The 24,490-nt window shown below is 47.1% G+C and overlaps 2 protein-coding genes across 4 annotated transcripts in view; both read left to right on the forward strand.

Moving 5' to 3' along the window:
• Window positions 1-1,064, forward strand: part of SLC39A6 (solute carrier family 39 member 6) — a 28,338-nt gene extending 27,274 nt beyond the window's left edge. The window contains exon 9 of the mRNA XM_077310395.1: window positions 640-1,064. Within this exon, the coding sequence (XP_077166510.1) occupies window positions 640-792 (153 nt within the window). The 3' untranslated portion in view covers window positions 793-1,064. The remainder of the gene's footprint in view (window positions 1-639) is intronic.
• Window positions 1,065-1,908: 844 nt separating this feature from the next.
• On the forward strand, window positions 1,909-24,038 carry ABITRAM (actin binding transcription modulator). 3 transcript variants are annotated; one of them, XM_077310396.1, is made up of 6 exons: window positions 1,909-2,071; window positions 9,734-9,785; window positions 22,607-22,736; window positions 23,327-23,403; window positions 23,478-23,547; window positions 23,657-24,038. In XM_077310396.1, exons 1-6 carry the CDS (start codon window positions 1,924-1,926, stop codon window positions 23,780-23,782), a joined length of 603 nt encoding a protein of 200 aa, XP_077166511.1. In that variant the 5' UTR covers window positions 1,909-1,923; the 3' UTR covers window positions 23,783-24,038. The 3 variants fall into 3 exon arrangements, with proteins under 3 accessions (XP_077166511.1, XP_077166513.1, XP_077166512.1); XM_077310398.1 differs by having other exon boundaries at window positions 1,965-2,082; XM_077310397.1 differs by lacking the exon at window positions 1,909-2,071 and adding an exon at window positions 8,165-8,359.
• The last annotated feature ends 452 nt before the right edge of the window (window positions 24,039-24,490 follow it).

Consider the following 24,490-nt stretch of genomic DNA (forward strand, 5'->3'; position numbering starts at 1 on the left):
GAGGAGAAGGAGGTATGAAATAATATAGTATTGCCTGATCTTGTCAGATATCAGAAGCTGATTATGCATGTATATGTGGGTGGGAGACACCAAGACTTTTCAAAGGAAGGCAATGACCAACCAACTCTGCTTACTCACTTGCCTTAAAAACCGGTGGGGTTGCTGTAAGTCGACTGATTTGACAGCAATGCACACTTTGATCACCTCTCTTTGTGTGGTGTGCACTGCCCAAATGGGTACCAGAGCAGGGGAATTGTGTAATGGGAAGGGCATTGGATCTTGGCAAATATTTGCAGCTGGCATGCCAACCCTCCAGGGGACATTTCCATTGGGAACATGTATCCTGGAGTCCTCAGGATGCCTTTCCATGATTAATGTGGAGGTTGGATGTGGCGTAAGAGTGTGAGGTGAGAAAATCCAGCTTGTTTGGGTTTAGGCCCGAAGTGCACATGCCATTGTGTGGATTTCTGTCAGAAAGAAGCCCTGCTAGATCTGAGTGGGGTTCCTTCTGGCACAGCGTCTAGTCAGCTAACTCCAGAAAGCCCACCAAGGGAGCTCAGTCAGCCCATGTCCTGTAGCTGGCAAAGCCATTCACCACGCTACGTTGATCCCTAATGATTCCTTCTGTGTGTTTTTCAGGTACCTGAAATGCTCCATAATGATGCCAGTGATCATGGATGTAGCCGCTGGGGATATTTTCTGTTACAAAATGCTGGGATTTTGTTAGGTTTTGGCATCATGTTACTTATCTCTGTGTTTGAACACAAAATTGTCTTTAGCATCAACTTATAAGGTGTTATTTACGTTTTGGATGTTGAACTTAGTATTGAAAATGAACAATAGGCACTTCTTCTCTCCGTTGCAGGTACAGGAGTAATTTTAATAGTGTCAACCTGCTCACACTCACAGCTGAGTGGGGAGTCCAGTCTGTCAAATGTCACAGTTTTAGCTTCCAAATGTGATGGAAGATAAAACTGCAGTGGAAGATTGTTTTTTTATTTATTGATGGCTATTGTGTGTCTAAAGCATGCCATAAATAAATTGGGCTTTATTTTTGTCTTGTATACATTACCATAGTGGTAACATATATGCGAAGTGATACTGTTGTTCAATGTTAACAAACAGAAAAATCTGAATGTCACCTCTCATTCCTGCTGCTGATGGGAGTAATTAGTATTCTGTACATTCTTAAGCGCTTAAGCTAATGTAGCCAAGTCTTTTAATGATGGGATTGTCTTTTAGATTGCTATTCAGAAGTAACGGGCAAACCACAGGGTATATTTAGGCTTAAATAGGCAAGAGTAGTAAAAACACTTGAAACAAGGGACCATTTCTGCTTCCTCAAAGGGAAACTAGAAACAATAGGAAAGAGAGCATCTCGCCAAGGTGGGGATGTGGGGTGACACAAAATTGTGAGAGTCATGAAGCATGAACTTTGCAAACTGTGGGGAAGAAACTGCAGGTCGTTCTGCCTTTTGCTGTCCTGTCTGCGTAACTACTGCGGATGTTCTGTGTCAAGTAAGTAGTCGTGTTGTGCCTCTACTGAGCGGGTCGATCACGTGTCCTGTGCGCTTTCCCTGCAGTATCTGTAAGCGAAAAGCAGGCCCAGGGATGGGAAGGGCTGCGGACCCTGCGTCGAGCAGGGGGTGGACTAGATGGCCTCTTCCAACGCCAGGATGCTGTGAGGAGGACATCCGTTGCTTCCAAGAACTGCGGGCGGCGGCCGAAGCTGAAAGCAGGACGGACTCTGGGCCGCGCTGGGGGGCTCTGGGGCGCTTTGCAAGGCAGCAATAAAGGCCTCCTCGTTGGACGTCGCCAAGTGTGCCTGTGTGTGTCCTTGGCCCCTTCGGCCCTTTGTGCGGACAGGCCGGACCTCGGGGGCGGGGCGGGGGAGGCGGCCGGGTTGCTGTGGGGCTCGAGGCCATGGGCGGCCTCCTCCCCGCCGGCCCCGCCCCGCCCCCCCCGCAGGGCCCCTCGCGCAGGAGGAGGAGGAGGGCGCTGCGCATGCTCCGGTCCGGCGGAGGCGGGCCCTGGCGGGGATGGCGGCGGCGGCGCGCTACTTCACGCGCTGGTACAAGCCCGGTGGGTGCGGCACGGGGGGGGGCGGATTGGGAAGCGCTCTGGCGGGGGGGGCCCTCGTGCGGCCCCCTTCCCGGACGCAATGGGGGGGCGGGGGCGCCTTTCCGCCAGGCCAGGCCGGCCGGCGATTCCGGGGGGGAGCGGGGGGGTCTCCTGTGGGCCTGGACTTGGGGCTGAGTGAGGGGGCGGGCGAGACCACGATGCCCATGAGGCCCTGCCTGCCCGTCCCAGGCGGCCTGAGGCCCAGCTCTGCGGGGGCGTCTCCCTCATTGGGGCCCCGCGCAGCCCGGAGTCCCCGTCGCACCACAGGCCGCCCCCCGGCCCCGCTCCCGGCCGGCCTCTCCCGCCACAGCCTCGCCGGCGCCTGGGGGGGCCTGGGGGGCCTGGGCCCGGGCCTGAGCGCGCCGCCGCCGCCGCCGCCTCGCTTTGCTTCCGCGGGAGGGAGGCGGGAAAAGTCTGTTTTCGGAAGGGACGGAAGCCGCCATACTAGGCTTCGCTTGTCTGGTTGCTCTTAGCAATGCTCCTCTCTCTCTGGACTTTAACAAGACAGCGCGGCACTTTTTCCTAAGAAATACCACAAGGTGAAGATTATTCCAGGTTGGTGACTTAAGGAAGGGAAAGAATAGAGTCGTGAAACAGGAAAGGAACGGAATACAGCGGTTTTCCTTCAAATAGTACTAATGTTCCTATTTAGCCAACTGCATTTCAGATGTGTTGGCAATTTAAAATAAAATCACAAAACAATTAGGTGGGACTGAAGGGAGTCCCACTCTGCTTCTTAAAATTCATAAAATGGATCAATATTGAAAATCAGAACCTGTGTCAGGAGCACTTTACATTCCACCCAGGTGCCTTTTAAAATCCCCTCTCTGACCTGTGCAGGTCAGCGGAGGGTTGCTTCCTGTTCTCCTTCCCCCCCCCCTTCTTCTCCCCCCTTCTTCTCCCTCTCTCTGGGCAGGCTCCACTTGGAGCTGTTAAAACATGAAGTGCCCCTTTTCTTCCTCTCTCAGAGCAGAGGGATCCTTTGAAATGTTAAAAACACGAGCAGACAGTCCAGTCTTGAGCACCCGGCTGGGTTCAAACACTTCCCCTTGGAAAACGTTTTCTAGATCTTCTGGAGAGGGGGTGGGAACGTTCTACTCATGTACCTATAAAACCTGGGTCCGATCTAAGAGCAGTATGGCAGTCCATTTTCCTGTTCTATGTATCGCCTTAGCTGAGTGTTCATCTATGGTCCTGTCTTCAATAAAAGTAACTTTCTGGTGAAATACCAGGCGTTGGTAGGCACTGAGTTGGGATATTGAGGACTGCACTATTTGCTTGATCCGTAACACTTTACCATTTCTCCCATAATATTTTAACCTGAAAAATCAACTTCAACAATTCATAAAAGAGAAACCATATTCTTAACAAGCAATGAGAACTGCTTATTCAAGCCACCACCTCTAATAAACTCATGTTGGTCAATAACTTCTGGACGATTTCATAATGATACTTTTATCCCTTCCTATACTTGGCATTGTTGTTAGTTGCGAAGTCGTGTCCGACCCATCACGACCCCATGCACAATGATCCTCCAGGCCTTCCTGTCCTCTACCATTCCCCAGAGCCCATTTAAACTTGCACCGACTGCTTCAGTGACTCCATCCAACCACCTCATTCTCTGTCGTTCCCTTCTTTTGCCCTCAATCGCTACCAACATTAGGCTCTTCTCCAGGGAGTCCTTCCTTCTCACGAGGTGGCCAAAGTATTTCAGTTTCATCTTCAGGATCTGGCCTTCTAAGGAGCAGTCAGGGCTGACCAGTTTGTTCGCCTTGCAGTCCAAGGGACTTGCAAGAGTCTTCTCCAGCACCAGAGTTCAAAAGCCTCAATTCTTTGACGCTCGGCCTTCCTTATGGTCCAACTTTCACAGCCATACATTGCAACTGGGAAGACCATAGCCTTGACTTGACTAGACGCATTTCAGTTGACAGGGTGATGTCTCTGCTTTTTAGGATGCTGTCTAGATTTGCCATAGCTTTCCTCCCCAGGAGCAAGCGTCTTTTAATTTCTTTGCTGCAGTCCCCATCTGCAGTGATCTTGGAGCCCAGGAAAATAAAATCTGTCACTATCTCCATTTCTTCCCCATCTATTTGCCAGGAATTGAGAGGGCTGGATGCCATGATCTTCATTTTCTTGATGTTAATTTTCAACATTTGCACTCTCCTCCTTCACCCACATCAACAGGCTCTTTAGTTCCTCTTCGCTTTCTTCCATTAGAGTGGTATCATCTGCATATCTGAGGTTGTTGATATTTCTCCCTGCAATCTTAATCCCAATTTGTGACTCATCTAACCCCACCTTTCTCATGATGTGCTCCAAATACAAGTTAAATAGGCAAGGCGACAGTATGTATCCTGCCTTGCTGAACTCCTTTTTCGATTTTGAACCAATCAGTGATTCCTTGCCTCGTTCTCACTATTGCTTCTTGACCTGCATATAGGTTTCTCAAGAGACAGATAAGATGCTCTGTTATTCCCATCTCTTTAAGAACTTGCCACGATTTTTTATGCTCCACCATGTTGTGCTTTACCGTAGTCAATGAAGCAGAAGTACATGTTTTTCTGGAACTCCCTAGCTTTCTCCATGATCCAGTGTATGTTGGCAATTTGATCTCTAGTTCCTCAGCCTCTTTGAAATCCTGCCTGTACTTCTGGAAGTTCTCGGTCCACATATTGCTGGAGCCTAACTTGTAGGATGTTGAATATAACTTTGCTAGCATGAGAAGTGAGTGCAATGGTGCGGTAGTTTGAACATTCTTTGGCATTGCCCTTCTTTGGGATTGGAATGTAAACTGACCTTTTCCAATCCTGTGACCACTGTTGAGTTTTCCAAATTTGCTGGCATATTGAGTGTAGCACTTTTACTGCATCGTCTTTTAAGATTTTTGAATAGTTCAACTGGAATGCTGTCACCACCACTAGCTTTATTGTTGCTGAGACTTCCTAAGGCCCTTTTGACTTCACATTCCAGGATGTCTGGCTCCAGGTCAGTGACTACCCCATTGTAGTCATCAGGGATGTTAAGCTCTCTGTTGCATAGTTCTTCTGTATAATTTTGCCACCATCTTTGCATGAAAAGTTCTCTTCGTATCTCCAATTGTTACCTCTTATACAATGTTGCAACCTCCGTCCATAGTTCTTCAGGCACTCTTTCTATCAGATCTAATTCTTAAATCTATTTGTCACCTCTACTGTATATTCATCAAAGATATGATTTAGTTCATACCTGAGTGGCCTAGTGCTTTTCCCTACTTTCTTCAATTTGAGCTGATGATCTGAACCACAATCAGCTCCTGGTCTTGTTTTTATTGACTGGATAGAACTTCTCCATCTTTGGCTGCAGAGCACATAGTCAATGTGATTACTGTGTTGACCGTCTGGTGATGTCCATGTGTAAAGTCGTCTCTTGGGTTTTTGGAAAAGAAGAAGAAGAAGAAGAAGAAGAAGAAGAAGAAGAAGAGTTGGTTCTTATATGCTGCTTTTCCCTACCCGAAGGAGGCTCAAAGCGGCTTACAGTCGCCTTCCCATTCCTCTCCCCACAACAGACACCCTGTGGGGTGGGTGAGGCTGAGAGAGCACCGATATCACTGCCCGGTCAGAACAGTTTGTGTTTGCTATGACCATTGTATTCTCTTTACAAAATTCTACCAACCCGTGCCCTGCTTCATTTTGTACTCCAAGGCCAAACTTGCCTGTTATCCCGGTTATCTTTTGGCTTCCTACTTTAGCATTCCAATCCTCCATGATGATAAGCACATCATTTTTTGGCGTTGCTTCTAGAAAGTGTTGTAGGGCTTCATAGAACTGGTCAACTTCATCCTCTTCAGCAGCAGTGGTTGGGGCATAGACCTGGATTACTGTGATGTTGAATGGTTTGCCTTGGATTCAAACTGAGATCATTCTGTCATTTTGGGGATTGTATCCCAAGACTGCTCTTCCTACTCTTTTATTGATTATGAAGGCCATTCCCTTTCTTCTGAGAGATCCTTGCCCACAGTAATATACCAGATGGTCATCTGAATTAAGATCACCCATTCCTCTCCATTTTAGTTCACTGATTCCTAAAATGTCGATGTTCACTCTTGTCATCTCTTGTTTGGCCACGTCCAGCTTGCCTTGATTCATGGATCTGACATTTCAGGTTCCTATGGAATAAAAATCTTTACAGCATCGGACTGTCTTTTCACCTCCAGTTACCTCCACAACTGAGCGTCCTTTCGGCTTTGGCCCAGTCACTTCATTCATTCTGGAGCTATTCGTACTAGCCGTCTGCTCATCCCCCATAGCATATTGGACACCTTCTGACCTGAGGGGCTCATCTTCCAGCATCTTCTTGCCTTTTGGAACTGTCCATTGGGTTTTCTTGGCAAAGATACTGGAGAGGCTTGCCATTTCCTTCTCCAGTGGATCACCTTTTATCAGAGCTTTCTGCTATGACCTGTCCGTCTTGGGTGGCCCTGCACAACATAGCTCATAGCTTCACTCAGCTACACAAGCCTCTTCACCACAACAAGGCAGCGATCCTTGAAGGGGATACTTAGTATTAATATTTCTTAAATATATCTTAGAATCATAGAGTTGGAAGGGGCCACATAGGCCATCTAGTCCAACCCACTGCTCAACGCAGGATCAGCCCAGAGCATCCTAAAGCATCCAAAAAAAGGGTGTATCCAACCTTTGTTTGAAGACTGCCAGTGAGGGGGAGCTCACCACCTCCTTAGGCAGCCTATTTCACTGCTGAACTACCCTGACTGAAAATTTTTTTCCTGATATCTTGCCTCTATTATTGTATTTGTAGTTTAAACCCATTACTGCGTGTCCTCTCCTCTGCAGCCAACGGAAACAGCATCCTGCCCTCCTCCAAGTGACAACCTTTCAAATACTTAAAGAGGGCTATCATGTCCCCTCTCAAACTCCTTTTCTCCAGGCTGAACATTCCCAAGTCCCTCAATCTAATTTCATAGGGCTTGGTCCCTTGGCCCCAGATCATCCTCGTCGCTCTCCTCTGTACCCTTTCAATTTTATCCACGTCCTTCTTGAAGTGAGGCCTCAAGAACTGCACACAGTACTCCAGGTGTGGTCTGACCAGTGCCATATACAATGGGACTATGACATCTTGTGATTTTGATGTGATGCCCCTGTTGATACAGCCCAAAATGGTATTCGCCTTTTTTACCGCTGCATCACGCTGCCTGCTCATGTTTAGCTTACAATCCACAAGTACCCCAAGGTCTCTTTCACACATAGTGTTACCTAGAAGCATATCCCCCATCCAGTAGGCATGCTTTTCATTTTTCTGACCCAGATGTAGAACTTTACACTTATCTTTATTAAATTGCATCTTGTTCTCATTTGCCCATTTGCCCATTGTGTTCAGATCTCATTGAACTCTGTCTCCTGGAGTATTTGCCAGTCCTCCCAATTTGGTGTCATCTGCAAACTTGATGAGTAGTCCCTCTACTCCCTCATCTAGATCATTAATAAATATGTTAAAAAGTACCGGGCCGAGCCCCGAGCCCTGAGGTACCCCGCTACTCACCTCCCTCCAGTCTGATGAAACACCATTGACAACAACTCTTTGAGTGCAGTTCTCTAACCAATTCCCTATCCACCTAACTATCTGAAAATCCAGATTGCAGTCCTTCAATTTATCCATCAGATAAATTGTAGAGACATCGTAATCCATCCTTTGTGTGCCTCATGGTTTTGGTTTTTGAACTTCCCCGTAAGCTAGTAGTTCCCTGCTTATGTAACATTCCCTGTAGATTTGCAGTCTTCTCATCTTCAGTTCGTGCCATCACACCAAGTTCTGAATGTGTGTAGCTCCCCCTTTATGTTTAGTTTAAAGCCCTCTTCAGCAGGTGTGGAAGGGTTCTCCCCAAAATACTTTTTCTGTCCCTTGTAAGGTATACACCGTTTGATAGTAGCCCCCCATATCGACACCATAGACCATGATTCAGAAATCCAAACCTTTCCCGAAGACACCATTGACGTAGCCAGTCATTTACTTGCATGATTTCTCTCTCTCTCTTCCTCACAGGAAGGACTGATGAAAACATAACCTGTGCTCCCAGGTCCTTTACCTTTTTCCTCAGATCCACAAAGTCTTTCTTAATATGTTCCATGTTCCGCTGGGCAGTATCATTTGTTCCTACATGGATGAGAAGGAAGGGGGGAATGATATGTGGGTTTGATGAGCCTGTCCAGCCGTTCTGTCACATCCTTGATGCATACACCAGGTAGGCAGCAGACCTCTCTAGACGACAAATCTGTTCTCCACACATCAGCCTCTATGCCTCTCATCAGGGAATCCCCAATTAGCACTACCCGTTTCTTTGTACCCTTGGAGCAGGCCTAAAACTCTCATCTGTGGTGGCCTGTGAAGTGTTTCCTGAGCTTCGTGGGGTCTGCGGGGGAGAAGACCTAGAAACCTGTGAGGGCCTGTGACTTTTTTCCTGGTCTACGTTGTGGCTTGCTTTTCATGGGGAATTGCACATGCTCCTGGGTCCCTGAATCAACCTCTTCAGGCAGATATTGGAACTGATTGCTGAGCACCAGTGGGTCAGACCTTCTCCTTATTCTTCTACTCGTATATGTAATGTCCTTCTTTTTATTACCCTCCTGTGTTATGTGCTCCTGATTTTGTTTCAATAGATTTCCCTCCTCCTGCAATGAATTCAGACAAACTAAACAAAGAGGCTAATAACAGAAAAGTAGGCAAGATTTATCCACACTTTTCTTAAATTTAGTGCACAGATGTTAGATAGCCGCCATTGGTAGCACATAATTCATGTTACAGAAGAAAGTCCGAGCATTGCCATCTCTGGCCACCATCTCAGTTTCCAGCCTTCTCCATTTGTCCTTTTAACTTTTTCGTGTTCCTAGTGCTGCCTGGCCCTTCCTTGGATTTTCAGTGGTCAGGTAGAAGATGCCAAAGGGAGCCTTAGAAAGCACTGGCAGAATCCCCCCCACCCCCACCCTCTTTGCGGAGAAGCGAAGGTAGTGTCAGCTCCCATCACCTGTGCCAGTGAATGTGAAGAGCAGGACAAGGGCTTGGGCACAACGTTCCCTTTGTACTCTCCCCACTGTGGGCACGCATGCACTTCCTCATGTGCCAGCATGCATATCTGGTCTGTTGGACCCTGAAGCAAAAGTGAAGTCTTTGTTCGTGCTTTGTGATGGGAATGAACTGTGGATTGCAGCTGGAATTCAATCCCAGAGAAGATTCTTTCTTGCAGTCTATACGAGAAGCATTGTGGAAACTGTATTCCCCCCGTCCAGTCAAATGCTGTGCACATTCAGAAAGAGGCCTCTCCTGACAAGTCCCATCTTGGGCTTACCACTTCTGCTCCCCAGCTGAAAGGAAACAGGCATCTACACGTGCTCATATGTGACCTTTGTGTTTTCATTTGCCTTTTGCCACCTCCTCTACTGTCAAAAAATGGCAAGCGCCTTTGTCTAGGACTGTTTCAGTTGTGTTTCTAAAGTGCTACATAATTCTGTAAATATGAACAGCAAGAAAAAAACAGGATTGGGATGAGGTGTTAGCCAAGTTAGCCCTCGAAGTCTCTGAACACTTCTCGTCTAGAAGTAATCATGTCGTTTTTTTCTAGATGTAAAAGGTCATCCCTGTGAAGACCATTGCATATTGCAGCATTCTAACAGGTAAGCATTTTTACAGCCAGTTCTTCTGCGTATTTATTTGGAAATGAGTCCCCTTGGCATTGGTTGGGGCATGTACCCCAGTGAAATACATGTTTCTACAATCCCAGTATGAAAACAGATTTCTGATGGCATAACAAGAGCGTGATGTAGCCTGGCCCATCTAGGAGCTCCGGTTCAAATCCCCACTTATGCCTTGGGAGCTTCCTGTTTAATCTACCTACCCTACCATAGGGTTGCTGCAGGGATAAAATGGAAGAAAATAAAAATATATATGTCCTGTTCTTCAGTGGTCCCCAACCTTTTTTAGGCTGGGGACCAGCAGGGCAACTGCCCCGCCCGCACATCGTGTATGCGTGGCCATGCCCGTGCATGCGCAATGCGAGGCTGTAATAGCGCATGCGCTATTTCGGCTGCGCATGGCGCATGTGCGCATGCGCGGCCCGGCCGTGCTTGCGCAATGTGCGGGCATGGCCCTGATTCCCTCTCCCTCCCCTCCCGCAGTAAGCAGCTTCCCGGGCCGCAAGCTTGCGGCCTGGGAAGTTTTTTACTGCGGGGGGGGCGGGGAGAGGGAACCGCGGCCCGGCGCCATGGCCTTCGCGGCCCGCAGGTTGGGGACCACTGCTGTTCTTGACCCAGCTAGGAGATCACTGTCCCAAGCTTCCTTAAACGAGTGCATAAAATCATGTGCTGATCCAAATATGCAAACTCTGCCTTTGCATGCTGACACAGAGTAGCACTTCTGCTGGTAAAATTAAGCAGAGCTCTTTATTGAGGCCACCCTGCCATTTTTTCAAATGCTTCAAGGGGTTCAAACCTTGATTATATCTACTTTTAACAAAGAAGACGTGGTTTATAGAGTGAAGGAGGTGGGTGGTCTGAGTGGATGACCATGTTGGAGATTCTGAGGAAAGGAGAATTATAGTCAGACATGCATTTTAGACCTTAAGAGAGCTGATTTTAGTAAATTAAGGAACGTACTGGGTACAATTCCATGGTCAGATATACTAAAATACAAGAACGCAAATGATGGATTGGAATTCCTTTAAAATGAGGTACAGAAGGTATAATAGCAAACAGTTCCAATGAAGGGGAGGGATGGAAGATGTCAAAAGAAGCCAAGATGAATGTCTAAAGAACTCCTAAAGGAAGTTCTAAAAGGGACAAGTCGATGAAATAGAAAAAGGAGGAAATCGCCAGGTAGGAATTTTAAAAAATAGCCAAGAAATATAGGGAGAAGGTAAAAAAATGAGCTCATGCTTGGCATTGGAGTTAAAAATAAGAAGGGGTTTTGATTATGTGTGCAGCAAAAGGAAGAATAAGGAAGTGGTAGCTTTGTTGTGTAGATGATGATAACAGGAAACAGTGAAAAGGCAGAAGTCTTTTCTGCCTTTGGATCTGGATAGACTGGAAAATTTGATGATACTCAACAAAATGAATTTTAATAGGGAGAAGTGTAAAGTATAAGGTTTGTGTAAAAGTGGTATTAATACATATAAGATAGTTGATAATAGTACATGTGAGAGACTTAGGAGTTAAGTTGAATGAGAGTCAGCAGTGCAATATGGAAACTAAGATGGCTCATGCAATATTAGGCTGCATTGCTAGGAGCATAGGATCTAGAGCCAGGGAAGTTATTACCCCCCCCCCCCCCCAAATTCCACATTGGTTTGACCTCATTTGGACTATTGTGTCCAGTTCTGGGCGCTGCAGTTCAAAGAGGACATTGACAAGTTGAAATGTGTTCAGAGAAGGGCAACTAGGATGGTGGAGGGGTTGGACTCCAGGCCTTACAAGGAGAGGTGGAGAGAGTTGGTTATCTGTAGCTTAGAGGAGGGCAAGGGGTGATATGCCAGCTGTGTTTAATAATTACCTAAAAAGTAGACATGCGGAAGAGTGGGCGAATTTGTTTCCTGCAGCTGTAGAGACAAGGACTAGGAGAAATGGATTCAAATTATGGCAAAGGAGTTTCCAGTTAAATATCAGAAAGCATTTCCTGACGGTGAGGCCTCCTTGTAAACAGAATGCACTGCCTTTAGGAGGAGATTGGATAAGCACCTGTCAGGAGTGTGTGATTTTTAAGTCCCCAAGAAAGTGGGGGCTGTTCGGGTCTTTGCGGCCTCGTCTAAATCTGTGAGATTTATTTGTTTGTTTGTTTATTATATTTATATTTATTATATTTGATTCCATACATTCTACTTGTTCCAGCTTTGTTTTGTACTTATCTGGGAGCTGGATATCTCCAAATCATAGAATAATAGAGTAGGAAGGGATCTCCTGGGTCATCTAGTCCAACCCCCCACACAATGCAAGACACCCAGAACCCCATTGTTCATCCACTGTCCCCTGCCACCCCCTTGAACCTTCACAGAATCAGCCTCTCTGTCAGATGGCTCTCCAGCCTCTGTTTAAAAATTTCCAAAAATGGAGAACCCACCACCTCCCGAGGAAGCCTGTTCCACTGAGAAACCGCTCTGTCAGAAACTTCTTCCGGATGTTTGTTTGTTTATTTGTTTATTTATTTAGATTTCTATACCGCCCTTCCCTACGGCTCTGGATAGTTTACATTAAACGTTGTGGAATACTTACATATATTATAATAATACTATAAATAACAATCATAACATAACATGGCATAACATAATCATAACTTGAAAACCAGAACAGTGTTTTAACAGTTGAAAGTGATTTTTAACAGAACAACAATGACAATCCCTGGGCAGGTCAGATTTGTCAGTCATGGAAGGGCATCTGGGGGTGGGGGGACTGTGGTAGTTCGGGCAGGGCTCTGAGCTCCTCAGGGAGCTCGTTCCACCAGGTGGGAGCCAGGACCAAGAAGGCTCTGGCCCTTGTTGAGGTCCGACGCGCTTCTCTGGGGCCAGGATCAGCAGCCAGTTGGAGGTGGCAGAGCGTAGGGCTCTTTTGGGAGTATAGGCAGGGAGGCGGTCTCTCAGATACACTGGGCCCAAACCCCGTATGGCCTTAAAGGTGATTACCAGAACCTTAAGCTTAATCTGGAATTCAACTGGGAGCCAGCCGAATTGTTGGAGTGCCGGCCAGATATGGGATCTCCACTATGTTTTAGTGAGAATCCTGGCCGGAGCATTCTACACCAATTGTAGTTTCCAGATCAAGGATGAGGGTAGGCCTGCGTAGAGCGAGCTGCAGAAGTACATCCTAGAGGTGACCGTCGCATGGATCACTGTCGCTAGGTGTTCTCGGACCGGGTAGGGCGCTAGTAGCTTGGCTTGGCGGAGGTGGTAGAATGTCAGCCGCACTGCCTTTGTGACCTGGGCTTCCATTGTAAGGGAAGCATCCAGGATCACGCCCAGGTTCATGGTGGAGTGCGTTGGTGAGAGCTGCACACCATCCAGGATGGGCAGACGTGCTTCCTCCCATGGTCCCTTCCTACCCAAACACAGGACCTCCCTCTTTGCAGGGTTGAGCTTCAGGCGACTGCTTGATCCATTCTGTCACTGCTTCCAGGCATCTGGTTAAGGATTCTGGGGGAGAATCAGGGTGGTCATCCATCAGGAGGAAGAGCTGGGTGATATCTGCATATTGGTGGCAACCCAGCCCAAACCTCCACACCACCTGAGCCAGAGGGCTCATGAAGATGTTAAATAAGATAGGAGAGAGGACTGCTCCTTGTGGGGACTCCACATGTGATCTGATAACAGTTAAACTCTCTCCTGTCACCTTTTTTGTAGATTCGAACCACCACTGCGACCTCCCACCCTTCCGGGAGTCTGCCTGATCTGTCAATTAATGTGAAGAGCTTGGCTAGTACTGGCGTCCACCAATCAATGTTTCTCTTTATTAAATCAGGGGGTACTAGATCATAGCCAGGAGCTTTACCTGATTTCAAAGTTCCTATCAGCTTCCTTATTTCATAGAACCATAGAATCATAGAGTTGGAAGGGGCCATACAGGCCATCTAGTCCAACCCCCTGCTCAACGCAGGACTAGCCCTAAGCATCCTAAAGCATCCACGAAAAGTGTGTATCCAACCTTTGCTTGAAGACTTCCAGTGAGGGGGAGCTCACCACCTCCTTAGGCAGCCTATTCCACTGCTGAACTACTCTGACTGTGAAAAACTTTTTCCTGATATCTAGCCTATATCGTTGTACTTGAAGTTTAAACCCATTACTGCGTGTCCTCTCCTCTGCAGCCAGCAGAAACAGCATCCTGCCCTCCTCCAAGTGACAACCTTTCAAATACTTAAAGAGGGCTATCATGTCCTCTCTCAACCTCCTTTTCTCCAGGCTGAACATTCCCTAGTCCCTCAACCTATCTAGGGCTTGGTCCCTTGGCCCCAGATCATCTTCGTCGCTTTCCTCTGTACCCTTTCGATTTTATCTACGTCCTTCTTGAAGTGAGGCCTCCAGAACTGCACACAGTACTCCAGGTGTGGTCTGACCAGTGTCGTATACAATGGGACTATGACATCTTGTGATTTTGATGTGATGCCCCTGTTGATACAGCCCAAAATGGCATTTGCCTTTTTTACCGCTGCATCACACTGCCTGCTCATGTTTAGTTTACAGTCCACAAGTACCCCAAGGTCTCGTTCACACACAGTGCTACCTAGAAGCGTATCCCCCATCCAGTAGGCATGCTTTTCATTTTTCTGACCCAGATGCAGAACTTTACACTTATCTTTATTAAATTGCATCTTGTTCTCATTTGCCCATTTTTCCATTGTGTTCAGATCTCGTTGAACTCTGTCTCTATCTTCCGGAGTATTTGCCAGTCCTCCCAATTTGGTGTCATCTGCAAACTTGATGAGTAGTTCCTCCACCCCCTCATCTAGATCATTAATAAATATGTTAAAAAGTACCGGGCCGAGCACCGAGCCCTGAGGTACCCCGCTACTCACCTCTCTCCAGTCTGATGAAACACCATTGACAACAACTCTTTGAGTGCGGTTCTCTAACCAATTCCCTATCCACCTAACTATCTGAAAATCCAGATTGCAGTCCTTCAACTTATCCATCAGAACATCATGGGGAACCTTGTCAAAAGCTTTACTAAAATCCAAGTAAATGACATCAACCGAATTTCCCCGATCCAGCAAACCTGTTACTTGGTCAAAAAAGGAAACCAGGTTGGTCTGGCGGGACCTGTTGGAGACAAATCCATGCTGACTTCCTTGGATCACCAAATTGTCCTCCAGATGTTTGCAGATCACTCACTTTAATATCTGCTCCATTATCTTCCCCACAACAGAGGTCAGACTCACTGGTCTGTAGTTTCCCGGGTCATCCTTCCTCCCTTTTTTGAAGATCGAAATAACATTTGCTCTCTTCCAGTCCTCCGGGACATCTCCAGTCCTTAAAGAGGTTCCGAAGATGATGGACAAGGGCTGTGCAAGTTCTCTGGAAAGTTCTTTGAGTATTCTCGGGTGCATTTCATCCGGACCAGGGGATTTGAACTCATCCAGTGCAGCTAAATGCCTCTCGACAACCTCTCTATCCATGTTAAACTGCCACCCAGACACTGTCCTTTGGCTATGGCCATCTCTAGATGTGCCTAAACACTTTGACCTGTGGGAAAAAACAGATGTAAAAAAGGCACTAAGCCTTTCTGCTTTCTCTGCATCTTCCGTTAGAGTTTGTCCATCCGCACCCAACAGTGGGCCTATTGCCTCCTTTACTTTACATTTGCTTCTCACATAACTGACAAATCTTTTCTTGTTACAATGGGCTTCCCTGGCCAATCTTAGCTCACTCTCAGCTTTGGCCTTTCTTATGATTGATCTACAATGCCTAGTAACCTGTAGGTACTCTTCTTTAGAGCTCTGTCCTTCCCTCCATTTCCTGAACATTTTCCTTTTCTTTCTTAGTTCCTCTTGAAGTTCTCTGTTCATCCAAATAGGCTTCTTAGAGCTCCTGCAGTGTTTTCGTCTTTCTGGGATAGTCATTGATTGAGCATGCAATAGCTCCTGTTTGAGTAGCGCCCACACTTCACATGCTCCCTTCCCTTCCAGCATTCTCGTCCATGGTATGACACTCATCATGTCTCTGAGTTTATTAAAGTTTGCCCTACGAAAATCCAACATCCGCGACTGGCTACAAGCTTCCTTGGCTCCCCATCTCAAAAGGAATTCTATGAGGACATGGTCACTTCCCCCTAGGGTCCCCACCTCCTTCACCAACTCTTGCCTGTTGGTCAGTATTAAGTCCAGTATGGCTGAACCTCTTGTGGGTTCATCTACCATTTGATAAATGATTTCTGCCTGGCCAACTTGTGGCCAGTCAGGCAGATTAACTTTCACTTCAATCTCCATTGACTGAGGAGTGTTCAATTCCAGTGCAGAGTATAGTGACCTATAGTGTGCTTCCCATATTTCAGATGGGATTGTTGAGACTATATAAGGTTTTTTTGGACAATCTGCCACCAATTTCCAAAACTGAGAGGGGTCCCTATGAAGAACCGCTTGTCTAATTTGCTCCCAGGCTTCCAGCATGGCCTTTTTCTTTTTGATGAGTATAATGTTTTTGTATTTTTGTTTCAGTTGTTTGATCTACATTATTAGAGTCCTCGTAGGGTTAACCATATAACAGTTGAGAAGATCTCTCAGTGTTTTTTTGAGGGACCTACACTCCTGATCAAACCAGATTTTAGAATGGCCATGTGCATGCTTGCTTGATTCTGTTTTTATGCCTCTTAGGGTCTCCTGAAAGCTCTCTGCAAGGGTATCAAAGGCACATACGGACATAGAATTTTCATTGTTTAATAGGAACTCTTCTATTAATGAAGTTCTGAGAGCCTGATAAGATTGCTGATAAGTTTATCTGTCTTCATACACAGATACTTCATAAAGACACTTAACTTTAGGAATGCAGTTTTCCTCATTAGACATGCCTTCATATCGCTGTAATAAGCGGAGTTGTTTAGTAGGGATGGGACAGCGCACTATAAGTGGAAAATGGTCACTGTCATAGAAAGAGGATACCTCAAATTCTACTGAGCTCTGCATCATGTTTTTAGATATTAAATTTTAAGTTTTATTGTTGATGCATTTTTAACCTTTTAATGTATTACCTTCCCATTACATACTGCTATTGTATAGTAGTGCTTCTAAAATTTTGGTCTAAATGACCGTAAATAAATAAATAAATAAACTCTCTCTCTCCTATCGCTACCCTCTGTCTGTGACCCTGGAGGAAGGAATCAGCCATTTAAGGGCTGTTCCCTGTATCCCGGCAGTCATCCATCAGGAGGAAGAGCTGGGTGTCATCCGCATATTGGTGACAGCCCAGCCCAAACCTCCGCACCAGCTGAGCAAGAGGGCGCATGAAGATATTAAATAGGATAGGAGAGAGCACTGCTCCTTGTCGGACTCCACATGTGAGCTGATGATGGCCAGATACTCTCTCTCCTATTGCTACCCTCTGTCCATGACCTTGGAGGAAGGAGATCAGCCATTTGAGGGCTGTCCCCCATATCCCAGCGTCGGCAAGGCGGTGAGCTAGGAGCTCATGAGCGACTGTGTCAAACGCTGCCGACAGGTCTAATAGTATCAGCAGCGCTGACCCGCCTCGGTCCAGTTGGCGGCAGAGGTCATCCGTCAAGGCGACTAGCGCTGTCTCCACCCCGTGGCCAGTCCGGAAGCCTGACTGAAATGGATCAAGGGCTGAAGTTTCTTCCAGGAATGCTGATATTTGGCCCGCAGTAGCCCTTTCAACCAACTTTCCCAGAAACGCCAGATGCGAGACGGGGCGGTAGTTGTCAGGCTCCTGTGGAGCCAAGGATGGTTCTTTGAGTATCGGGCGTACCACTGCCTCTTTTAATCCCTCCGGGAATTCTCCTGTAGAGAGGGAGAGGTTGATTATTTCCCGGAGGGGAGCTCCTATTCTTATGCCTGATGTTTTTAAGAGCCACGATGGGCACGGGTCTAGTGGGCAAGTGGTTGGCCTTGGTGCTGCTAGCATCCTGTCCATTTCAGCTAATGAGAGTCGTCTGAAGTGACAGTTTTCTCCAAAGATGGCCAAGGGGCTTCTAGTTCGCTTTCTGTGTCCAAAGTTGGGGGAAGGTTACGGCAGAGAGTCGAGATTTTGTCTGCAAAGTGACTCGCAAATGCCTCACAACTAATGTCCAATTAATGGCTATTGAGGGCGGTAAGGGATTGGACTACCCTGAATAATTGTGCTGGGCGTGAGTGTGCAGATGTGATGCAAGTTGAGTAAAAGTTGCGTTTCACTGACTTCGCCGCGATCTCATAGGCTCTTAACTGCGTTCTATAAGATGCTCTCGATTCTTCATCGCGAGTCTTCCTCCAAACTCGCTCTAGTCATCTCAGTTCCCATTTCTTCCTGCAAAGCTCCCCAGTGTACCAGAAGAAGAGTTGGTTCTTATATGCCGCCTTTCTCTACCTGAAGGAGGCTCAAAGTGGCTTCCTTTTGCCTTCCCTTTCCTCTCCCCACAACAGACACCCTGTGAGGTGGGTGAGGCTGAGAGAGTCCTGAGAGCACTGCTCGCTCAGAACAGTTTTATCAGTGCCGTGGCGAGCCCAAGGTCACCAAGCTGGTTGCATGTGGGGGAGTGCAGAATCGAACCCGGCTCGTCAGATTAGAAGTCCACACTCCTAACCACTACACTAAACTGGCTCTCTAGCAGGGGGCCTGCTTGAGATGGGGGCGGAGAGGATGTCTGGGAGCTATCTCCTCGATGGCAGGCCAGCATTCTGTCATGTCAGTCGCTGACCAGTCCATCTAGAGAAGTGCCGGGACGCATTGGGTCCCGCAGAGCATTCAGGAATCCAATCGGATCCATAAGTCTCCGTCGGCAAGCTGAAATGTGCTCGGCGCCCAACTGAGGGGGAGGTGGCAACTTAAGCCGGGTCTTCAGGGTATAGTGGTCCGACCATGGCACGGCAGTAGCCATGATCAGATCCACGTTCAACACTGCGCCATAAATCAGGTCCAGAGTGTGGCCTGCCTGGTGGGTAGAGCCAACAACAAATTGCGAGAGCCCTAGTGTCGCCATGGCTGACACCAGGTCCAGCCCTTTGCCAGAGGGTGGCACCTCAGCGTGGACATTAAAGTCCCCCAGAATTAGTAGTCTAGGGAACTGTAATATCCAGGTGGCGGCCACCTCTAGCAGGGCTGGCAGGGCATCTGGAGGTGCCTTGGGTGCGTGATATACCAGCCAGATGGCCACGCTCTCCGTTGTGCCCCACCTAGGGCCAACACATTCAATTCCTGGGATTTTTGGTGCAGGGAGAGCCCTGTAGATGTTGTCACGGATCAGGATTGGCACCCCCCCTCCCCGCCCCACGGTCCGTGACTGATGGTGGACGGAGAACCCAGCCGGGGTTAGCTCTTTAAGGGCGACTGTTTCGCCGTCCCTGGTCCAGGTTTCCATCAGGCAGGCCAAGTCTACCCCCTGCTCTGTGAAATACATTGGCAGAGTGGAGGCTTTGTTGTTGATGGACCTGGCGTTGCACAGCATCAGTGTAGGAGGTGGGTTGTTCACCATTGCCTCCACCCTAGTGGCCCAAGAGATGGGGCGGAGGTTAAAAGGGGTTCGAGCGTGGTCATTTCTCAAGCCTCTTCTATTGTCCAGCCTCCTCCCACCACTGTCTCTGCCTCTTCCCCTTATTATTGGGACCCCCCTTGTGGTTGTTGTTGTGCCATTAATTGGGCTCAACGATTGAGAGCTGTCCATGTCTGAGACTGTGTTTTCTCCCTGGGGATGTTAACTGCTTGATTTCTAGGGTTTTGTGCCCTGGTTCTTGCTTTGGTTTTGGTTAGTTTGGCCTTTTGTGTTTCAGTTGGGTTCAGTTCCAGAGGGATGGCCTGATCGTCAGTTAGGACATCTCAGGGCTACCCAATCTGGAATTGTGTTGTGAGTTGGGTGCCAATTACATTCTATTGGCTCCCGTTCATGTGGGGGGGGGCAGGGGGCACTTTTTAAGGCTGAATTTCATTTCAAGGAATATGTGGTACATATGTGAGCTGTGTTAGTTTTATTTGGGTGATTATTTAATTTTTATTTCCAGGGATTAGGTAGTGCACTTTGGAGCTGTGATTTTTTGGGGGGGGGGGATTGTTAATTGGGTTAATAACTGATGATTGGTAGGATTAGGGGCATGGTTTGTGATCATTATGGAACATTGACTTGTGGTAATTTGGGGTGATCAGTTGGCTTGTGTTTATTTGATAAGATATGTGAATTGATGTGCCTATTTTGCCTTCTTTCCCCACCTCTCCTCCTCCTAACTCCTGCTTCCCACTTAATGTCCCACTTATCCCTCCCCCTCCCTTTTCTCTTGTGTCTGTTTCCCGCTCAGCTACCCCAATAGATTTTTCCACTTATTCCTCCCCCTCCCTTCCGTTGCCCCCCTTTTCCTATACACGCAATGTTTCCTGCCCAGTTTTCCCCGGTTGTGATTATATTCTGATCTTTTTGATGATTTACCTCCATTTTATCTGTTTGCTAGGTTCCCGCCTAATTACTTATTTGAAATTCCCCCCTCCCCCCATCTACTCCTTCGCCAATAATCAGTTTCGGATTGATAACCCCCTCCCGGTCCACCCCCCCCATCAATCCCAGTCTGATCCTCCTCCCCAAGAGATCGATTGACACTTCCCCCCTCTCTGCCCACCCCTCCCAACAATCAGCTTCAGTCTAAATTGGTCTCTCCCCCCCCCCCCCATATATCGGCTCCAATCAGTTCCTTCCCCTTTAGGTTCCTTGGCTTTCCAGGCAGGGTTCTGAGTCGATAGATGACCCAAGGCGGCCCTTGGCAGCTATGAGTTGTTCCCTCCACGGTGATGGCCAGCCTCTCTCTCTATTTCTCTCCCGCGCTGAGCTCTTCTTTCTTGCCGCTTCTCTCCGCTGCGGTGCTGGGCTGATTTTTCTGGAGGTGGTCCTCTGCGAGGGTGTGGGTCCCTCCCCAGCCCCCACAGAGACAGGCCAAGCAGTCCGGGAGGGGGGCTGGGCTATCCAGGGCCACTTCCAGCAACGACAGTGAGGCCTTTGAGTGCAGTTTCAGTGCGGCTGGACGGGTTTGTAGTGGCTGCGCCTCGGTTTTAGCATCAGGGACTGATGCAGCTCCTGCTATCTGGGGCGCAATGATGGCTGCGCATTGAATTAGCACAGTCTCCCATGGTCTGGGGCGAGCATCGTGGCGTAGCTGGCGTGGCTCCTGGTCATCCCAGAGCCGGCTCAGCTTCGTCCCCGGTGGGTTTGGGGTCCGGCTCTCACTCCCGACCGTTTGGGGTGAGGTGGGAAATGGGGCTCAAGGAGGCTCTTCAGCTGCAGCAGTCTGATTTAGTCACTGGTGGGTTTGGGGTCCGGCTCTCACTCCCAACGGTTTGGGGTGAGTTGGGGCGTGCGGCTCACATTTCTTTTTAGGTTTCTTGCTGTCCTTTTGATGTAGATTTCTTGTGTTTTTGTTTGTTTTTTCCATTCGCTCTTTGTTTGTTAGTTGGTAATTTGTGTTGTTTCTTTCCGAGTCAGAGGCGATACACTTTAATTTCTTGGATCATCTAATTATTATTCTCTTGATTTCCTTTTTATTTTTTTTATTTTTTTATTTTTGGAGGGGGTCTTTACCAGATTGGGTGGCCTGATTGGAAGGATTATTTATGGCGACCTCGTCACTCAGTGGGAGCAGTCTGATTATGCGACTGTCCTGGCCACCAAGCAAGTTGAAATCTTGCTGCTTTTGTTGCGGGGCCAGGCCACTTTAGATGGAAATTCTTTTGAATTAATTTCATCCCATTGGTTCTGGAACAACTCTGCTCCATCCTTGATATGGCAGCCTTTTAAATACTTGAAGATGATTTTCAGATCCCTTCTCAGTTGCCTCTTCTCCAGGCTAAACAAACCAAGTTCCCCCAATCTTTCCTCATATGTCTTGGTCTCCAAACTCTTTGCCATCTTTGTTGCCCTCCAGTTTGTCTACATCCCACTTCAACTGTGGTGCCCAAAACTGAACACAGGACTCCATGTGAGGGCGAACCAGAGCAGAATAAAGTGGTACCATCACCTCCCGTGATCTGGACACGATACTCCGTTTCATACCGCCCAAAATCCCATTTGCTTTTTTACCCACCAAGTTACACTGCTGAATCATGTTCAATGTGCAGTCTACTAAAACTCCTAGATCCTTTTTGCACATACTACTGCCAAGACAAATCTCCCCCATCCTATAATGGTGTATATGGTTTATCCTGCCTAGTGCAGAACTTTACATTTGTTCCTATTGAATTTCATTTCAATTAAATTTCAATTTCATTGAGCAGGGGGTTGGACTAGATGGCTTGTATGGCCCCTTCCAACTCTATGATTCATTTTTTTCAGTTTCGCCCAGTTCTCAAGCCTATCAAGATCATCCTGTATTCTGATTCTGTCTTCAGTTGTGTTTGCTACCCTTCCCAGTTTAGTATTGTCTGCACATTTAATAAGTATTCCCTCTAATCCCTCATCCAAATCATTTATAAATATGTTGAACAACACAGGCCCCAGGACAGATCCCTGAGGCACTCCACTTGTCACTTTTCACCAAAAGGATGCTGAACCATTAAAAAGCACTCTTTGGGTATGATCTGTCAACCTGTTATTGATCCACCTGACAGAATTAGGATCCATACCGCATTTTACCAACTTGTCAACAAGAATATCATGTGGAACCTTATCAGAAGCTTTCCTGAAATCCAGATAAACTTTACTGAATCAAACATGCATGGAAGAGAAGGACTTCACAGACAGATGAAGGGCCTGCACTGAATTTGTTTCAGTGGCCATTCAAGACTGAATGGATTTTCAATGGAGCTTAAGTGGGTAACAGTTCTTGTTTCCCTTTCTTGTAGGATTTGTGTCATCGCTCTTGCAGATGCCCATCCTCTCTTACAGAAGGGAAAAGTAATTGAAAGAATTAGCTACCAGATCAGCGGAAACTGTAGTCGGCTACAAAATAAAGTCTCTGGGAAGTCAAAACGGGTATGGCTTACTGCCTTCTTAATGCAGCAGAAAACCCAGGCCTGACTATCAATGTGCCCCTCATACAAATGTGCCAGCCTTTTAAGGTACCACGAGAGTTATATATTTTTTAACCATCATGTCTCTCTGCCTCTCTCTCTCTGAGCTTTATGGCCACTTGGAGAGGCTGTGAGGTACAGGCTGCTAGTTAACTGTCAGGCGTCTTAAAAAAAATTCCGACAGCCTCTGAGCACATCAGAGTCAATTGATTTGAACAGCAAATCAAGGCAGTGACTTGCGTGCATCAAACCATTATTTCAAGGCAGGTTGCAATGCTTATTGTCCTGCAAAGCCAATGAGGTGCTTAGTTATGTTCCCAAGACCAGCCTGATGGGATTACTGCATGTCGGGGATTTAGATGTTGGTTTCCCTCTACTCAAAACTCATGAGATATGCCAGAGTTGGCTTTGGCCGATAGGGAGGAGGGGAAAACATGGTAATCAGAAATCCATTATTTTCTTGTGGAAAGTTTTGTTCCCTCCTTTAATCTCTGAGAAGAACTGTAGGGAACAATCAGCAGCCTAAAATTCTGATTCTGTGCTTCTGCCTAGGGTGCTCAGTTTCTAACAGAATTTGCCCCTCTGTGTCGCATTTTCTGCTCTGATGGGGAGGAGTACACCATATACAGGTAAGTCAAAGAATTTTGGGTTTACAGTCTTTAATTATACTTACTGCTTTTACTAAACTGCAAATTCTCTGCAGCTGCATAAGAGGGAGATTAATAGAAGTGAACGAAAGCATTCTCAACAGCCCAACCCTCCTGCAGCAAAAGGTAAGCCACCCTGATGGGGTAAGCCTCACCCCCTGGCTAAAGATCTCCCCCCTCCCACTATACTTGGCTTCACTCTCTGCCTCTCTTCCCCCCTCCCCCATTTTTTTAGCCTTTCACAGATGGATACATTGCAGTTGTACTACCAAAGTTTGAAGAAAGCAAAAATATAACCCAGGGGCTTCTGTCGCGGAAAGAGTATGAAGAGATTTTGTCAAAACGTTTTAATTCCACATAGCAGAATGAAACATTTCATAGTGGAAATGTGGAGGAGTGTTTCCAGCATATCCTGTGACAAAGTGACTTCTGGGGTAGACCAGGGACTGGAGACTGAAATCTTTAAATTATTATAGCAACATGATTGAAAAGCTATTAATTCCCACCCGAGTAAATGGAGCCAAATCATTGAATATTCATCCTAAACATGCAAGGCCTGGACATGACCTGCAAAGGTAGCTGAGAACATTTTATGGCCAATAAAAGTTGCTGCTTAAGATCTGTGTTTCTTTATTAAGTGCAAAAATGATGAACTACAATGGTGATCTGCTCCCATGAAGATTTAGATGGCTGAAATAGTCCTCTGGTTCTTTCTGTCTTTCGCTTTCCCAGCAGCCCATAAATCCTCCAGCAGAACTTGCTCTGGGGAACAAGAAGTGGGGGTGGTCAGGGAGGAAGGGGCACTTATGTTCGCTGAATCATAGAATCATAGAGTTGGAAGGGACCATACAGACCATCTAGTCCAACCCCCTGCTCCACGCAGGATCAGCCCAAAGAATCCTAAAGCATCCAAGAAAAGTGTGTATCCAACCTTTGCTTGAAGACTGCCAGTGAGGGGGAGCTCACCACCTCCTTAGGCAGCCTATTCCACTGCGGAATTACTCTGACTGTGAAAAACTTTTTCCTGATATCTAGCCTATATCGTACTTGTAGTTTAAACCCATTACTG

This window comes from Paroedura picta, chromosome 14 (assembly GCF_049243985.1).
Source record: "Paroedura picta isolate Pp20150507F chromosome 14, Ppicta_v3.0, whole genome shotgun sequence".
In the NCBI taxonomy this organism is placed as follows: domain Eukaryota; kingdom Metazoa; phylum Chordata; class Lepidosauria; order Squamata; family Gekkonidae; genus Paroedura; species Paroedura picta.

Excerpts from the sequence above, each read along its gene's own strand:
- ABITRAM (XM_077310396.1), top strand. The coding sequence starts at position 1,924 with ATGGGCGGCCTCCTCCCCGCCGGCCCCGCCCCGCCCCCCCCGCAGGGC. Across the intron at positions 2,072-9,733 it reads GCGCGCTACTTCACGCGCTG|ATGTAAAAGGTCATCCCTGT; the intron begins GTACAAGCCCGG and ends GTTTTTTTCTAG. Across the intron at positions 23,404-23,477 it reads GAGGAGTACACCATATACAG|CTGCATAAGAGGGAGATTAA; the intron begins GTAAGTCAAAGA and ends AATTCTCTGCAG.